Below are 17,183 nucleotides of genomic sequence, written 5' to 3'. Positions count from 1 at the left end.
ACTGTAACTTAAGAATAGAGGCCCAGCAAGAATGGCAAAATAATAAAAAAAAAATGAAAAAGCAGGATGGCAACTCCAAGCACTACAATCTCTATTCAGGTCAGCCTCTGAATCAGTGTCCCAGTGTACAGGTATCTCCTCGGCGATGGGGAAAGAAAATATTCTCTCCAAAGTAAGGCCAGGGAGCTGGTGGTGGATAAACAAATTCCCTCCTTCAAAACAAGATGACAAAGAACATTCTGCAAAAAAACTAAGGTCGTCTTCTCCTTGTAGGTCACTACAGTCCCCACTTGTACTGGATGCAGGGCAAAGTAGTACCCCGTGCAATTGCAGACCCCACCTGGACTGATGGCAGGGCAAACATCACCCAATCCTGTCCCTTCAGGCAGGGGGGGGGGTTCCTTCCTGAACTTGGGTAAAGGTAAAAAAAAAACAAAAAACCCCCAAAAAAACCCACACCCCAACTCTGTCAAAAGTCAAGATCTTCTCAGAACTCTCCTGGTGCATCCCACTGTTGCAGACTGAGGGCCTACTGGGATCCACATCAAACAGCAGCTTCCACTTCCAACAAAAACTACATCCAACCACACCTTCCTCGTGCTCTACCCAGCTTATAACAATGGGAAATGCAAAACTCCTCTCCCAGCAGATGAAAAAAAAATCTGGTAAGGAGCGAAGCCTTCCTTTACATATACAATGAATATGCATGAGATAGACTTGCATACACTGGACACCCAGTGTATACAAATCTATCTCATGCATATTCATTGTGTCAATCCTGAAAACCTAACTGAATAGGAGAGAGTTGAGAAATGCTAAACTAGCTCATGATAAATCTAAAGGTATTAAGTATATAACTCTTGAGTTTATCGACATGCATTTTCATATGCCAAATAAAAATGTCAATTTTTTCTCTTAATGATTATCTAGAAACTTAACATGTGTAATTCTCTCTGAGAAGGTTGTGCTTATAACAAGGTGGAATTAGACTGATCAGTGTGGTGGGAAGCTTCTTAAACTGGAAATATGTAGCTTGTCTTTGTTTCTGTTGCTTAGTCTGCTTGAGAAATAGATTATTAGCTTTAACTATTTTGTCATAAACAAGTTATAATTATTTGCGGTATAATTATTGCTAATGGGATTTTGTATTCTCTGGCATAAGTTGGTTTAAATTGTAGGTATGCTTATTTTTTATTTATTTTAAAATGCTGAATCTGATGCAAAAGGTAATGCTGGTGGAACTGCTTGGCATATACAGTCAAATTTTGAGATAGTCACTGGAGGGAAAATTACTACTATTATTATCATTATTCTATTATTACTAAGATCAATGTTATTTGTTGCCTCTTGTTCCTTATCCACTTGTTAATTGTAAACCGACATGATGCAATATTTATTGTGAATGCCGGTATAGAAAAACTTAAAATAAATAAAATAAATAAATAAAATGCAGAGTTTTATCTTATAACTTTAAAAAGGTAGACTACGATAAGATGAAGAAACCAATTGCAAATAAAGAAGCTCCTTACAAAGTTTCAAGGTTCTGCATGAGGCATGGAAACTGTTTTAAAAATACCATAATGGAAGCCCAGATAAAATGTATTTTACGAATTTTAAAAAGGTCCAAAAAAGAAAAAGCTTCTGCCAGCATGACTAATTGGTACTGGGAAAGAGGCTATCAAAGCTAGCTAAAAAGATATCTTTAAAAAAATGGAAAGCAGAACCTAATTAGGAAAGTAGGAAGGCACAAAAGCACTGCCTAATTGGATGTAATACATTAATAAAGCAAGCCAAGAGAGAATTACCAAGGAGGCAAGAGCTAAAAATAAACTTTTCAAGCATATTATAAATAAGAAATCTGTAAGTCATTTGGACCATTAGGTGACCGGAGTAGTAAAAGGAGTATAAGGCCAAAGCAGAGAAACGAAATGAATTCTTTGCTCCAGTCATTACTGAGGAGGTTGTTGGTGATACTCATGCCTGAACCATTCTTTGTAGGTGATGATTCAGAGGACCTGCATCAAATCCGTGTGAATCTGGAAGAGGTGCTACAGCAAACTGACAAACTCAATAGTAAAATCACTGGGACCTGATGGTGTTCACAGCAGAGTTCTAAAGGAACTCAAATCTGAAATTGCAAACCTGCTACTGGTCATCTGCAGCCTAATCGTTCAAATCTGCCTCCACTCCTGAGGACTGGAAAATAGCCAACAAAATACCGATTTTCAAAAAGAGCTCCAGAAGTGATCCAAATTACTGCAGATTGGTGAGCCTGATGTCAGTGCTGGGTAAAAAATGATAAAAGCTATTGTTAAGCAAAAGGAGATCGTGCCTTACTAACCTAGGAGAATTCTTTGGAAGTGTCACTAAAGATGAGCTGACTGGACACAGTGTTTGGATTTTCAGAAGACATTTTGATAAAGTCCTTCATGAGAGACTCCTCACAAGACTAAAAAGTCATGGGCTAGGAGGCGATGGCTTTCTATGAATTGGTAACTGATTAAAAGATAGGAAATAAAGAGTAGTGCTAAATAAATAGTGAAGTGCCCCGGGGATCTGTACTGGTGGGAGTGGTGTCTAACCTTTATTCATTAATGATTTGAAAAGAAGACCAAGTGACGTGATCAAAATTAGCAGAAATATTCAAAGCAGATAAAACATAAACAATGAGGAACTACAAAAGGACCTTGCAAGACTGAGGAGCTGGGTATCTAAATGGCAGATGAAATTTAATGTGGACAAGTGCAAAGGGATGTACACAGGGGAAAATGACCCTAACTATAGGCACACAGTGCTGGGCTCCATATTAGGAGCAACCACCCTGGAAAAGGATCTTGGAGTCACTATGGGCAATACGTTGAAATCCCCAGCAGCTGTCCCGTGCAATAAAATGTTAGGAATTAATTGGAAAGGAATGGAGAATAAAACTCTGAATATCATAATGCCTTTGAATAGCTCTTTGATGCAAATATGCCTTGAGTACTGTGCACAGTTCTGTTCGCTCCATCTTAAAAAAAAAAGATATAGCAGAATTAGGTCCAGGAAAGGGCAACACAAAATGGAAAGGCTCCCATATGAAAAGAGGCTAAACGGGTTAGAGGTCTTTAGCTCGGAAAAGAGACGGCTGCGAGGGGATATGTTAGAGGATTATAAAATCCATGAGTGGTGTGGAATAAATAGGGAATGTTTGTTCACCCTTTCAAAGGATATTCCATGAAACTAGCAGGTTTAAAACTAATTGGAGAAAATTATTTTTTTTTTCAATCAATGGATAATTAAGCTGTGCAGTTTGCTGCTGGAGGGACATGGTCAAGTCATCTAGCATAGCTGCGTTTTAAAAGGGGTGTGAACAAGTTCTTGGAGGAAAAGTCCTTAAACATTTATTAGCCAGTTAGGTTTGGGAACACCACCGCTTATCCCTGGAAATGAGCAACTAGGAATGAGTCTGCATTTTGGTTCTACTTCCAGGTATCTGAGATCTCTACTGGCCACAGTCAGAGACAGAATGCTGGGTTCGATGAGCCTTTTGATCTGACCTGGTATTTTATGGTCTTATCTTATTCTCAATAATGCGTACAATGCACTTCCAGAGTGATATTTCATGCAGTTGTCAAGTTAGCACAAATACAGTTTTTTTTTAACCTCACCCCTCCACCATGTCCAATAATTATTCCAGATTTTATTATAGTAGTTGAGATCATCTTTCAGAGTATATGTTAAACATTCCAGGGAAGCCAGTTCTGAGCATTTGCTCTTCCAGAGGCATAGTTTTCCAATAAAAAGCAATAATTAAACGAGCCACATGTCATGAATTATAACCTTCCGGATACCCCTTGGGGGTCTGATCTGCTCCCCAGATTCCAAGCAGACACAAGTGAAGGGGAACATGTTACATTAGCTTTAGCAATAAAAGTGTTTCATACTTTACCTTGAACAAAATTGAGATGCAGCGAGAGGAGGGGCCATCCATGCTTTTTAGAAGTCGTCTGCTTCAGCGATAGTGTGCCATTTATTATTGATGTTGATGTGCTGAATTCAAATATGATAATTAAACCAGCTGATTGGCTGCTGTTTCCATGATTATTTAAGTTTTTACATTTTAAGTCTGTCTAGTGCGTAGATACGTTTTAGTCATAAATTGTAAGCTTAGGTTTTTCCAGGTATTTATGGTTCCATAATATTTCACTTGTCCTGTTTATGTAACACTTTAAAAATTAAATCAGCAAAAGGATTAAAGAAATAAAATTTACTATGAAACAAAAAGCCACAAACTATGTATATATCTATGTACATAGTTTAGTCCTTATTCAGTAGCTACTCTGCACTTCTTGACGTTGACTCTTGTATTCATTAAATGGAAGATCTCTTATCACCATCCAGCAAGTCTGCAGGTATTGATGGGTTCCATTTGCCCTGTTACCATTTTTCTATTCTTCAGTGTCCTGGTGAAATCGCTCACCATGCTCATTGCTCACTGCTCTGCAGTTTGGTGGAAAACAAATCTGGATGAGAGCACAAGAAATGTATCTTTAGTGACATATTGCAGCCAAGACGCCTTGTATTTGTCTGCCTTGCTGTTTCCGAGAAAATTTGTTACCACTAACTGGAAGGATTTTCATGTTGTCTTTTCCTTGCCACGCAATGCACAGTTAAATGCATCATCTTGAAGACGTTTACAAATCTGAGGGCGCACAAAGACAATATGCAATTCATATCATGTATGATGGAATACAAGCTTCAGATTGCATCATTCGTTGTTGTGCCGAAAAAGAAAGTACTATCCAAACCAGTCATAGATTTATCCATAGATTCAGTCAAAGATGTATATTAGTCATTTCTGGTTTAATCTGAGATCCTTTCCATATATAACATTTATAGAGGTGCAAGGTGGTGGACAGCAACAACATTATAAGGAATGAAACATTCGGTCTGAAAGTTGAGGTTGTTTTCTCTCTCACTACTGTTTTTCGTGATAGCTGCTAGAATGCTAAACTTCTTGTTACATGAGCTTGTATAAAATTAAGATAGATACAAAGTCGGAAATATAAATAAATGCCACTAGCATGGAAAGTACACTTTCACATGGATGGATTTATCCTTCCAAATCCCTTCTCACCAAACTGACTTACCTACAGATGTTTCCAACCCAGGCTGGGTAGTGCAACTTTTAAGGACACTGCATCCAGGGCATAAGAACATGCCATACTGGGTCAGACCAAGGGTCCATCAAGCCCAGCATCCTGTTTCCAATCCAGACCATAAGAACCTGGCAAGTACCCAAAAACTAAGTCTATTCCATGTTACCGTTGCTAGTAATAGCGGTGGTTATTATCTAAGGGGCGGATTTTAAAACCCCTGCGCGCCGGCACGCCTATTTTGCATAGGCCGCCGGCACGCGCAGAGCCCCGGGACACGCGTAAGTCCCGGGGCTTCGTGGCGGGGGCGTGGCGGGATGACGCGGCATTTCGGGGGCGGCGATGTAGGGCATGGTTTCGGCCCGGGGGCATTCCGGGGGCATGGCCACGGCCTCCGGAACAGCCCCCGGGACCGGACCACAGAGCGGGGCAGCCGGTAGACGTGTGCAAAGTTAAGGGGGGGGGTGGGTTAGGGAGGGGAAGTGGGGGAGGGCGAAGGAAAGTTCCCTCCGAGGCCGCTCCGAAATCGGAGCGGCCTCTGAGGGAACAGGCAGCGCGCGCTGGGCTCGGCGCGCGCAGGTTGCACAAATGTGCACCCCCTTTGCGTGCACCAACCCCGGATTTTATAAGATACGCGCGGCTACGCGCGTATCTTATAAAATCCAGTGTACTTTTGTTCGCGCCTGTTGCGCGAACAAAAGTACGCGCTCGCGCAAGTATTTAAAATTTGCCCCTAAGTCAACTTAATTAATAGCAGGTAATAGACTTCTCGTCCAAGAACTTATCCAATCCTTTTTTAAACACAGCTATACTAACTGCACTAACCACATCCTCTGGCAACAAATTCCAGAGTTTAATTGTGCGTTGAGTGGAAAAAGAACTTTCTCCGATTAGTTTTAAATGTGCCACATGCTAACTTCATGGAGTGCCCCTTTCTGTTATCCGAAAGAGTAAAAAAAACGATTCACATCTACCCGTTCTAGACCTCTCATGATTTTAAACACCTCTATCGTATCCCCCCTCAGCCGTCTCTTCTCCAAGCTGAAAAAAGTAAGTTTTAGTTCCAGGGGAGATTTGAACCAGAGAAAGATGATGAAAGTATAAGTGGTGAGTGCACGCCATTACTTATTGTGCTAGAAGCCCGGGTTCTCTGCAGGAAAGGAGATTGCACATCGCAAGTGGAGCCTGAGGCAGAACTTCTGAATGCTTTAAAGATTTTCAGGAATCCAGGAAAATTGGCGGGCTGTCTGGTTAGGGCAATTGTGGGTGGGGCTTAGGTTTTTTGCAGTTTGGTGATGGCATGCATGTCGCCTGCTTTGTTTAGCTTGCTATATCTAAATACTGTGAGTGGGTTTTGTTGGCGACATTGGTATTTACCATGTATGTTTCTATAAGCGACTGTGCTTAGATCTATAAATGCTCTTTGGAAACCTCTATCAAAACTACTGCAGAGTTGTTGCATTTGCTAAAATTCAGTAAAAGCTAAGGAGTTTTATTTTTCTTTGGGGATTTTAAAAATTATTTAACAAATCTGCTTTTGAAGTTTTGTGTCAGAGAAATGTTTTGTACAAAGCTGAAATTCATGATATATGTATTCAGCCCTTTTTAAAGGGCATATAAAAGCTACCTCTTCAAAGAACCCCATCCTAGGCTTTCACAGAAAGTTATTTGGATGGTTTACTACATCTCCCAAGAGAATTTAGACAGCAAGATCAATATTTATACACCTCGACTGATCCTGCCAGTGCCTGTGATGACAGATCTGCACTGCAGACCATGCATCAAAGTTTGATATAGAAGACAAGCATTTCCTCCAGTAGTTTGAGGACTCCCAACATAGTTTTGGGGTCTACTGTGGATGTCCCCTAAGGGCCTTCTGGCCCATATTGAAATCTGTCCTCGACATCTCTGAGATTGAAGGTGTAGACTTTGAAGCTTGATCTTGGGTAAAACCTTCACTTTTATCCTTGAGGATCACGAACCGTAAGAGATGTTCTAATAGAAGAAAGTTGATTTTTATCACCATTAATTGATCCTCATCTTTAACGAAGTGTTGGCCAGCCTGTGTACCAAAATGTGGCCATGTTGGGACTTCTGTTTCCATTTTTCAAACTGATTCCTTATTTAGTATACTATTTTTTTTATTATTAAATGATTCATATTCATATGTAGTAAAGGTTATTTTTATAGTTCTAATTGCACATTTATGATTCAGACGTGTATACTTTTTCTTCCCTCACATTCCTGCTGTTGTAGTAGTTATGACCATATGTACATTATTGTGCCAAAGAAGGAAACTATGAACATTCATAATGCCTGTAGCTCCTTGTTCTCTTTTGATTGTCAATTTTGGGGAGGATTTTAATTGAAAATTTTGTTTTGGTTTTGTGGTTGGGCCTTTTGTTAAAATCAAAGCTAGGAGCTCCTCCTCTGGGTGGCTTTGTCTTGCAGAGGCACGGAGTTGAGTTGGAATGAGGTTTAGGGCATCTGCTGTCTGTAGTAGCTGCAGACGGTTGTTTATTGCCATATGGAATCAGTAGCTGTGGTTGAGGGGGGACCGTGTTATTGTTAGACAGTTTTCAGTGGTTTAAAAATTGAAGTTTTCATAATTGTTTGCGTCCTCTCTGTATGCTATCTTAACGGTCTAGTTTTCCTTAATTTTTTTTTTCATAGTACTGTTTTCTTACCTTTAATGCTTTTTTTTTTTTTTTTTTTTTATTACCTGGCCGTTTTCCTCCTGCTTCTTCAGGCCTCCAGCTTAGTCAGAACCAGGGCTGGAATCCCGTCCCTAAGAGCTTTCATTTGTGACTGAGGATTTTTCCCCTTTTTTCATATCGTTTTCCCTTCTCCACCCAAAGTACCTGTCTAGTGTTGGCAGCGACAGTCTTGGGCTGAAGGCTCCTTTCAGAACCCTGCAGCCGTGGGCTCTCCTACCTCTCCTACCTCTTCTCCCTTCTCCTCACCTCCTGTGAACACTGCTTCTGTAGCATTGTCCTGGGGAGTGGAAGAACCAGCTCTCAAATCAAATAGGGAATCTTCCACACGAGCTACTGGGGCCCGTTCATGCTTGTTCAAAAAATTGTTATTTAAAAATGTTGATGGCAGAAGGGTTGGGATTATTACCTAAAAATGTGAAATGTTATCAGGTTTAAAAAAAAAAAAAATCAGGAATTATTTTTTTTTCAGTCAGATTATGTGATTTCCACAGATCTGGAACAAGTTTGTTTTCTGTAAATGGAAGAAAAAGGTCCCATACCAACAACTAATGCTAATTCAAATTGAAGTTGACATTATAATACTTTGGTGTTCTAAAGAGTTCAGAATGTATTGTGTCTCTAAGGAATATATGAGAAATAGAATCAAAGTTATTAAAAATACATGGCTTGTTACAAATTTTACAAGACTAGGTAACGGTGTTTGCTTTATTTTGTGAAGAGATGGAAGCAGAGTGAAAACATCATATAAGGTTAGCCTGCTTCCCATCCCTGTCATATTTACATAATCATTTTTTTTCTTTTTAGCAGAACATTATCTGGATGAACCAGTGTGACCAGTTTACCATTGACATACATTAAAAACCCATTCAGTACAACACTGGAAGTTGTATCGAGAGAGACTCATTGTGAGTCACTGAGTGTAGAAACGCCCTTTTTTAATTTCATCTGATTTATAGGCTGCAGGGGTTCATTCTAAGTCCTAAAGAGAAATTTGTGCATTTGGGTTGCAGAAGATTCCACGGGAATGTCCCTCGTCCCCGTCTCCCCCAAAGAAAATAAGAACGCAGCATGGAAGAGATGCAGGAGAATCAAAAAGCTTTTCTTATGAGCAGTGAATTAGTTTTGCCTAGTCACCAATTTATAGTGGGGCTTTTATCTTTTTTTTTTTTTTCTTTGCCAAATTCGATATCACGTGCAATTATGCAAAACTGCATTTATCACCGTGTTTGTAAAAGCTTGCGCTCGATTTTCTAACGGGATGTCACAGTTTCAATGTTTTGCTCTTTTGCTTTATTTGTTTTTCTTTGTGTGTGTTTCTTTTTAGATATGGCAAAATTGTGTCCACGAAAGCTATTTTGGATAAAACAACAAACAAATGCAAAGGTACGTGTCTGCTGCCATTTGATAAGTTTTATGGTAAAACAGTTGGTGATTTTCGGAGAAGCGAACAGCCAATCGGCTCTTTAATCAGCTGGATTTTCACAGCAACATGTGCCAGGATTGGTCTGTGAACTGAATTGTTTGTGTGTAATGCATTTACTTTTTATTATTCGCTCTAGAGGATCCTTCATCCGACTCCTCATTGTTGCTTCACTTGCAGAAAGTAAAATAGTAATTGAGATCCTCCAAATATCAGCTCGCCCATTTCTTGGCCCTCTTCCTGCTTGCTGTATGCCAAAATTGTCTTACATTTTTTTGTCCTAATATTTTTTCTCATGGGTTTTGTACATTTTTTTTTTTTTTTTTTTTTTTTTTTGGGGGGGTACCTTTTTATTTTGCTTTTACGTATCTTCCCTGTGCCTGCTTTCCAGTTGTTCTACCTTATTCTTGCTTACTTAGGCCCATTAATGTTGGGGCAATTAAATAGGGGTTTTCAAATGTTTCATGTATTTTTAGCTTCTATTGAATTAAGTAGCCGAATGTTTTTAAAAAGTGGTTTTAATGATAGTTTTGATTTAGAGGCTGATTTTCAAAGATTTAGGTCCCTAACTTCAGGATTTAGGGTCCTATATTAACTCTCTTGAAAATTTACTAGGGCTGAATGGCTAAATCTAGGAGACTTAAGAGGTGGGTGGCTACAAGAGCAGAGTTAGGGTAGGGAAACAAAGTTAGGCACTTAGCACTGATTTCAGCACCAGGCCCCTAATTTAGGCCTAGATTCATCAAATTGCGATGTGTCCTCGCAGGAGGTGTCCCAGTATCGTGCGGGGGTGTTGCTGTGATAGTGGAGCCCTGCCCCCCCCAAAACACATCGCGGCTCTATGGTGTGTTCACAAACGAATGCAGTGAGCGGCCCTTTATCACAATGGCAGCCCCAATCTCATGGACTGCCATTGTCTTAAAGGGCTGCTGGCCAGCCAAAAATTAACCATGGCCAAATGGGGAGGTTGAATGGGGGTCATTGTTGACCCTCGTTTCAACCCAGGGCCAACAATCAAGGCAACCCCAACTGCCCAAAAATACAAAGTGTGTAGTACGCGTGCGGCAGTAGCCCCTGCCCCTGATACACAACCCCCCCCCCCTTGAATGAGCATTCCAAATCCCTCCCCCCCCCCCGAAAGCCATAGCCCCCTCCAGAGACCTCCTTATCTTATCCTCACTCATGACTGGTGCATATGGCTTAAGTCTGATCCCTGGATCTTACCCCAGTCACATCGCTGGGGTAGGGCGAGGTCTGCGCTATTTTGGAAAAATGGCGCCAACTGGGACAGGTGCAAGGATTCTTCTTCTTCCCGCCTACAGTGGCTTCGGCATGGTCTCTCCTTCTTCCTACCCATGCGGGACCTCTCCATGGTGTTTTCTCTTTCAGCTGCGCGGGCAGGAAGGAGAGATGATGCTGCTGCCCCCTCCCCCCGACCACTGGCACTCTCAAGTGATCGCCTGGTCCATCTAGTGCTTCCACCAGCCCTGCTAGTACTGCTGCTTTAAAAGGAGGCCTTATTGTAGTATTTATTGCAGAACAGCATATTAGTTACATTTGTACCCACCAAGGTTGGCAGGCAGCCCGTAGGGCATAGCCTGCCAAAACTCCACCATATGCAGAAAGGCCTGGCACCCTGCCATTTAAAAGGAGAGTGAAGATAGCAAACGGCCCTATTCCTCTTGCCCGAGGAGACACTGGAGCTGTTAAAGGAGAAGAATTCAACTGGACTAAGGATCTAAAAGGATTACATCTTGTACAAATTATCTCTCTTAATTAAAACCGGGTAGTTTCAATTAACATTTAATTACAAGTTCCACTACTCCAATTGTCTGTGTTCAGTGTACATTAAATGTATCGCAGGGGTCATTTCCCCTAACATAATTACAGTAGATACATCCTCTTAGTCACACTGCCACATGTGTTCAGAGTATTGACCTTCAGTTTAATCACGCTGAGCTCACATCCCACCAGCTATGGCTAGGGGTCAAAACTGCAAATAATCCTGAGGCATCATGTTATCATGTTCAGGGCTCCTAATGTCACTGAGCAGACTTCCTGATAATAAGAGTGGACAACTCCTGCGGAAAGGAAAGAACACAGCTTTTACTGCAGTCCTGACATTGATCTATGAGTAGAGTATTGATGAGCAAAAGCACTGAGAGAGCACATGCCAGCCCTTTTGTAACAAGGGTAGCAAAGGTGTAAAATAAATGCATTGTTCACAAGATCCCAGGAAGTCTGATCGGTGGAGCAAATGTCCTTCATAAGGAGCTACACACTGTGAGCACTTGTAGCAAACTCCAGTCCTCTAGAGCCACACCTAGGCCCAATTTTCAGGAGATCCACAGGGGCCGATGCAATACAGTGCACTCAGCTGAGCGCACTGTTTAACCCGCTGTCGGACGTGGGTTAAATAGGCGCTAATCCACCCCCAATGCAATAGGGGGATTAGCGCCTATTTAACGCGCATCCGAGTGAATGAGTTAGCGTACATCACATGAGGCTATTACTCATTCACTCCAAATGCAAAAAAATAAATGTGCGTCTCAGCAGGCGATAATAGCTGAGCGCACTGAAAGTACAGAAAAGCAGAAAAAACTGCTTTTCTGTACTTTTTAAAAAGTTTTAAAAAAAAAAAAAAAGAAGAAAAAAACCCCTCTGCTGGCCACTTTGAAGACCTGCGCCGATATGCTCAGCATCGCTTTTCATAACCGACTGACTGCAGTAATGAAAACAGACGCCGGGTTTATCGGCATCGGTGTTCACACATGGCGCCCTCCCTTGTGGGCGCCATGCGTGCGCTAAGAAAGCGGGCACTGAAAAGTCAGCGCCCGCTTTCTGCAAATTTTTATTGCATCGGCCCCACAGTAAGCATGCATGTGAAATATTTGCACACAGGGGAGGCAGTGCAAGCAAAACTACATCATGCATAATTATTGTGAAGATATCCTGAAAAACAGATCTGTTTATGGCTCTGGAGGACTGGAGTGGTCATCCCTGCACTATGGCGTCAATGTTATGGATTGTGGGGGTTTGTTTTCTGGAAGTAAACCATTGGTCAGTTTTGTTAGTAGATAAAACTTTGTGAAATATTTTGGTCAAAATGTCTACAGCAATGCTGACCATAGAAATGGTTAAATTAGGCTAAAACTTGAGTCTAATTAGCATCCCCTATGCAGCTTTCAAGTAACTTTTTTTTTTTTTAATTATTTTTTGTATGGTATTTCTGAACAATGTGCATAAGTTTTGAGATTCTATGGCATATGTTCATAAATTAACATAAAATGTGAATTGCTTAATATGTATAAAAGTCAATTTCATAAATAAACTTTACATTTTTAATCATTTTCAGTGTTAAAAACAAAACTTTTTTCAGACCTGTGTATTTTTTATTGGTTTTCTTTTTTTTTTCCAGTTTTCCTTTTTCTGTTCTTTTCCTTCCTATTTTTTTTGAGGGTTTTGAAGCTGTAGCCTTCAACCTGTGTCCATTCACTAACCATCAGAATAAGCATTGAGCACATGCAAAGGTGAAGCTAAGTCATGTTTCCACAAATGCTGCCCAAGCTGACAGTGAATTCTGGGAGCCTAGAGTGGGGGAGAGCCTGTGTGCTCTCTGGTGCATGTTCTCCACTCCTCACTGCAGGCCAAATATCCAGGCCTCCCACTTATTTTATGTGCCACTGCTACTTCAAAAAGGTACCACTATGCTACTCTGGACAAACAACCCTCCCCTGCTTTGAAGTATCCGGTGGTGTGGTGAAATCCCTGCTGTCCAAGCTCCTGAGGGGAACCCTGACCTCGCTCTAAGGTACTGCCCGTGGGTGCCAAAATCGTAAAATCAGTCCTGCTTCGCTCTAGGATGCCACTAAGCCCACTCCCACGTTCAGTGACGTAAATGAGCCCTGCAACCTGCTCTCTATTACCTGTTAATCCTCTTCCTCCCACCATAACTGAGCAACCCATCCAAGTACATTATCAATCCCTCTTTCCCCTGTTACTGCCACCAACACTTCTCCCCGCACCAGTACCATTGATCATTATCCTGACTGTCCCTTCCTCTGCTGACACCGCCAGCCACTTTTTTTTCCTCTAGCTGACCTGCTGCTGACAGTATTGACCACTCTTCTCCTTTCTGCTTCCATCAAATTAACATTGCTAACCTTTCCCTTTGCTTCCTCTACTGATTCTGCCAACCATTACTTCCTTCTCTTCCTCCTTACATCTGCCCCCCACCCCCTGCTGATACCACTGATCTTTCCTATCTTCCTCTCCTCCCCCTGGTGCTGCAGACCCTCCTCTTCCTCCACTCCCCCTTTGATGCTACCAACTTCATCCCACTCAGACTGAGGACACTGCCAAGCCCAGCTCCGCTGCTGGTAAGCCTCCCTCTGACATCTCCCAGCCAAATTCCCTCTCCTCTTCCCTGGTGCCATCTCCTAGCCATATTCTCCCCCACCTTCCATACTTTGTTGGCACATCCTTTCTGCAAAGGTCTGCTGCTGATGTTTCCCAGCCACCCCATGCTGTTTTTCTAGCCTCCCACTTGAAACCTCATGGGCCCTACAGTACTTTCTTCTCACTCAGCCTGCCGATACCTCCTGAACCCTTCACCACTTCCTTCCCTTTCATCCTGCTGATGCTTCCCAGTCTCTGAACCACTTCTTTTCCACTCACAATGCTGATGCCTTCCAACCTCACAACCATTCCCCTCCCGCTCATCCCATGCAGTTTCTCATGGCAACTCTTCTCTTGTCTATTTCCAAACCTTGCCCTTCCTCTCCAGCGAATCCTCCACCTTCTGATTTTTCTCCAGTGACATTTCCTTCACCTTGTCCTGCGCCCCTCTCCCAGTAACATTTCCATTTTTGTCTAACCCCCCTCCCCCTTCCTTCAGTAAGGTGACAGCCTCTTCATCTTGCTGTTTCCCATGATGCTTCCACCTCTTCCCGTCCCCTCCCCCTACCGCACCAAACCCCCCAGTTTGATGGTTTTCCCATCTCCCTTTCATGTCTTCCCTGCCTTATCTGCTCCTAATGCTAAAATGTAGTGGAACATTTCCGGGTTCGGATTGTGGTCATGTGTAGAAGTCACCATGGGGGAAGGAAGATGACCACTGTCACTTGGGGGGGAGGGGGAGAGAGGGAGGAAAGTAAGAGAGGGAGCTTTGTAGGAAGGTATGGGCCAGAAATGAGGAGAAGTATGAATGTACATGAGGAGGGACAGTAGGAGCACCAAGGCACAGCAGGGGACAGGGAGAAAGAGCAGGAGTGATTTGGGGAGGGAGGGTGACTATATTGGTACCAGGGGTGAGAGAAACGGGAAAAGGAGTAGTTTTTGCCTTCAGAACTATAAAATATACAGCACCCATGGTGAGCACTTGCACCAATTAATCTCCAAGGACAAGCAGGGTGGTAGTTCTCACACATGGGTGACATCGGATGGAGCCCCGGTACAGAACTTTGATCTCAAAGATTCTAGAACTTTCAAACATGCCCTACTAAGCATGTGCAGCTGTAGTCATCACCCTGCCCCTAGGCAGAGTCCTTCAGTCTTTTTTTTTTTTTTTTTGTTGTCCACAGGAGCTGTGTGTGTCATGGTATTCAGCTTTGCTCTTTCCTCACAGTTTTTGTAAGTGATTTTTCCCTTAAGGTAGTTTTAGTTTCCTTTTTCCTCTTCTTTTTTTTTTTCCCCCCACTGTCTGCCAGCTGTATGTTGGGCCTTAGTCGCTATACAGTCTGGCAGAGTCTATTACTATCCCTTATTAAATTAATACTATACCTGCAGTTTAGTATCTGTTCTCTCCTTGCTCTGTCTGTTTTTGTACCTTTGTTAGGTGCTGGCAGGACCAACTGAATGCATTCCATCGATGATCAATGTAGGCCACTGAGCCTGGGGACTCGCCTGAGTTCTTCCCGGGCAGGAGTTCCATGTCATTTCATTGATGGATCTGCATTGGTGGAGGTTCGGACAGGGAAGAGATTGAGGACCACACCATTCCTGGTACTGGACGGGGTGACATCATAGAACGCCATCCACCACCATTCCATAACCAGAACCCCAATGGTAGTGGGGATGCCATCAACACACTGTTACTATTCACTCCACTGTGAGTTGGTGTGACTGTGGAATGCAGCGTGCATGGTCAGGAACGGCAAGACGTGCTCCAAGTGCCTCAGATGATGGTAGACGGCATTCTCCCTGTCTGTGCAGTATTCAGCCATGCCAGGGTTCTGCCATTGTTGCGCCAAGATATCAGCCTCCTCGTCAGTTCTGCACCACAAAGTGCTGGGGAGCACTGGTGAGGAAGGCATCATTACTCACTCTGTGATTGTGTTTTGGCAGTGCGCAGCCAATGACTCTAACAGATGGTGCTTGGTCCTTGCTGTGCTGTAGGATTCTCGAGCACGGCGAGTAGGATCATAGGTAGGCTGCCATCCGTAGGATCGGACACTTCTGTATGAGTACTAGTCAGCATGCTTTTACAGTGGAGGGCTTTATTCTTTGTTTCCCTCTGCTGTATGGGCGTGTATGTATGGGTGGGAGTTTCCCTCGTGGTGATTTACAACAGGTTGTGTGCCACAACCACAGGACTGACTAGGACTGCATTCCTGATCGAACCATTAGGGGGTTAGACACGAGGAGGGTAGTGTCAGGAATCTACTCCTTCCTCAGAAGAAGAATAGGTCTTTCGATCCTTCCCAGGCTACAAATCCCCTTTGTGGGGAAGCCCCTGGTGTTCCATCCCTTGTAGGTTATTTATTGCCAAACTAGAGCCTTGATTCTTTGAATCGGTACCTCTCCTTGTAGGCCAGGACCAGGGAACAGCGGCGGCGGCCATGAGACTGTTTAGCTGGGATCCTACGTTAATCACTGTGGTGGCCTACCCCATCTGAGGGTAGCTGCCAGTGGCAAATTGGTCACTTCTGAACCTCAAAGATCAGAGATTGTAACTCAACTCTCAACTGGGGAGTTGAAAGGTTTTTTGGAATCAGAAGACCCTGATTCCTGTTGCTTTCCTGACCCTTCTGGAAGGGGAGATTCGACTGGGTTTCAGGGCAAACCTTATTGGCTTCCCTCTGGAAGCCCGGTTATCCATATCTACAAGGGGTGTCCCTCATTCTCCATTTCCCAGAGAAGGGATGTTGCTGGTTCTGACTGGCAGATGCTCTCTGTTCCTCGTGGGCTCCAAGGGCCGGTCAAGTGGTAGCACTCTCCTTAGGTCATCCTAAGGCACAGCAGGTCTGTTTCACAAGAGAGCCATTCCAGAGTAGTTCCCCAGCGAAGATTAGGGGTTTTTCCCATCCAGGAATCACCTTTGATCCCTGCTGAGATCAATGGGCATTTTTGATGAGGACCACTATTGCCAGTCATTCTTGCCTCAGAGACCCTACCTCAGGGAAGAGGGTTCTAGTGCATCTAATTGGCAAGTATGCCTTTCAACCTATCGCCATATCCATGGCTGAGGGAGTTGGAGGATAAGGGACCCCACAACAGAGGTGCTGCTCTTTGGTTGTAGTGGCTTGCAAGCTGTACTTCCCCCATTTTAGGGATAACCCTGTCTGTGGACAGGGGAGTCCTGGTTCATGCGATGATTGTTCTGTTTACTAGACCACGTGTTTCCTTGGGGAAGTATATGTAATCATGGTGGCGGTATTACTACCTAAGCCAGGTCCATGGGCAGTCTGATCGAAGATCACACTGACCCTGCGTTGGTACCCTTAAGGTTTCCAAGCTAGTGAAAAAATCCTGTTTGACAGGGGTCTGCACTTGCAGCACCCCAGCTTCCTGTCTCTTGTTGGAGTATTTCTGGATTTCTTCCCTGGGGGATTGCTCTCAGTTTCTGCTGTTCCAAGCAGGCTGAGGGCTCTAGCTCAGTGGGTAACTCCCTACTGGAATCAGCAGTGAGTT

General features: G+C 43.1%; 1 protein-coding gene across 8 annotated transcripts in view; it reads left to right on the top strand.

Annotated features, from left to right (window-relative positions):
* RBMS1 (RNA binding motif single stranded interacting protein 1) overlaps positions 1-17,183 on the top strand; it is a 417,298-nt gene that overhangs the window by 272,971 nt on the left and 127,144 nt on the right. For all 8 annotated transcript variants that reach the window (XM_029605592.1, XM_029605591.1, XM_029605593.1 and 5 more), the window contains one exon: positions 9,177-9,235. In XM_029605592.1, the coding sequence (XP_029461452.1) occupies positions 9,177-9,235 (59 nt within the window). The remainder of the gene's footprint in view (positions 1-9,176; positions 9,236-17,183) is intronic.

Source organism: Rhinatrema bivittatum, chromosome 6, assembly GCF_901001135.1.
Source record: "Rhinatrema bivittatum chromosome 6, aRhiBiv1.1, whole genome shotgun sequence".
Taxonomy (NCBI): domain Eukaryota; kingdom Metazoa; phylum Chordata; class Amphibia; order Gymnophiona; family Rhinatrematidae; genus Rhinatrema; species Rhinatrema bivittatum.
This window is presented reverse-complemented; position numbering and strand designations above follow the sequence as displayed.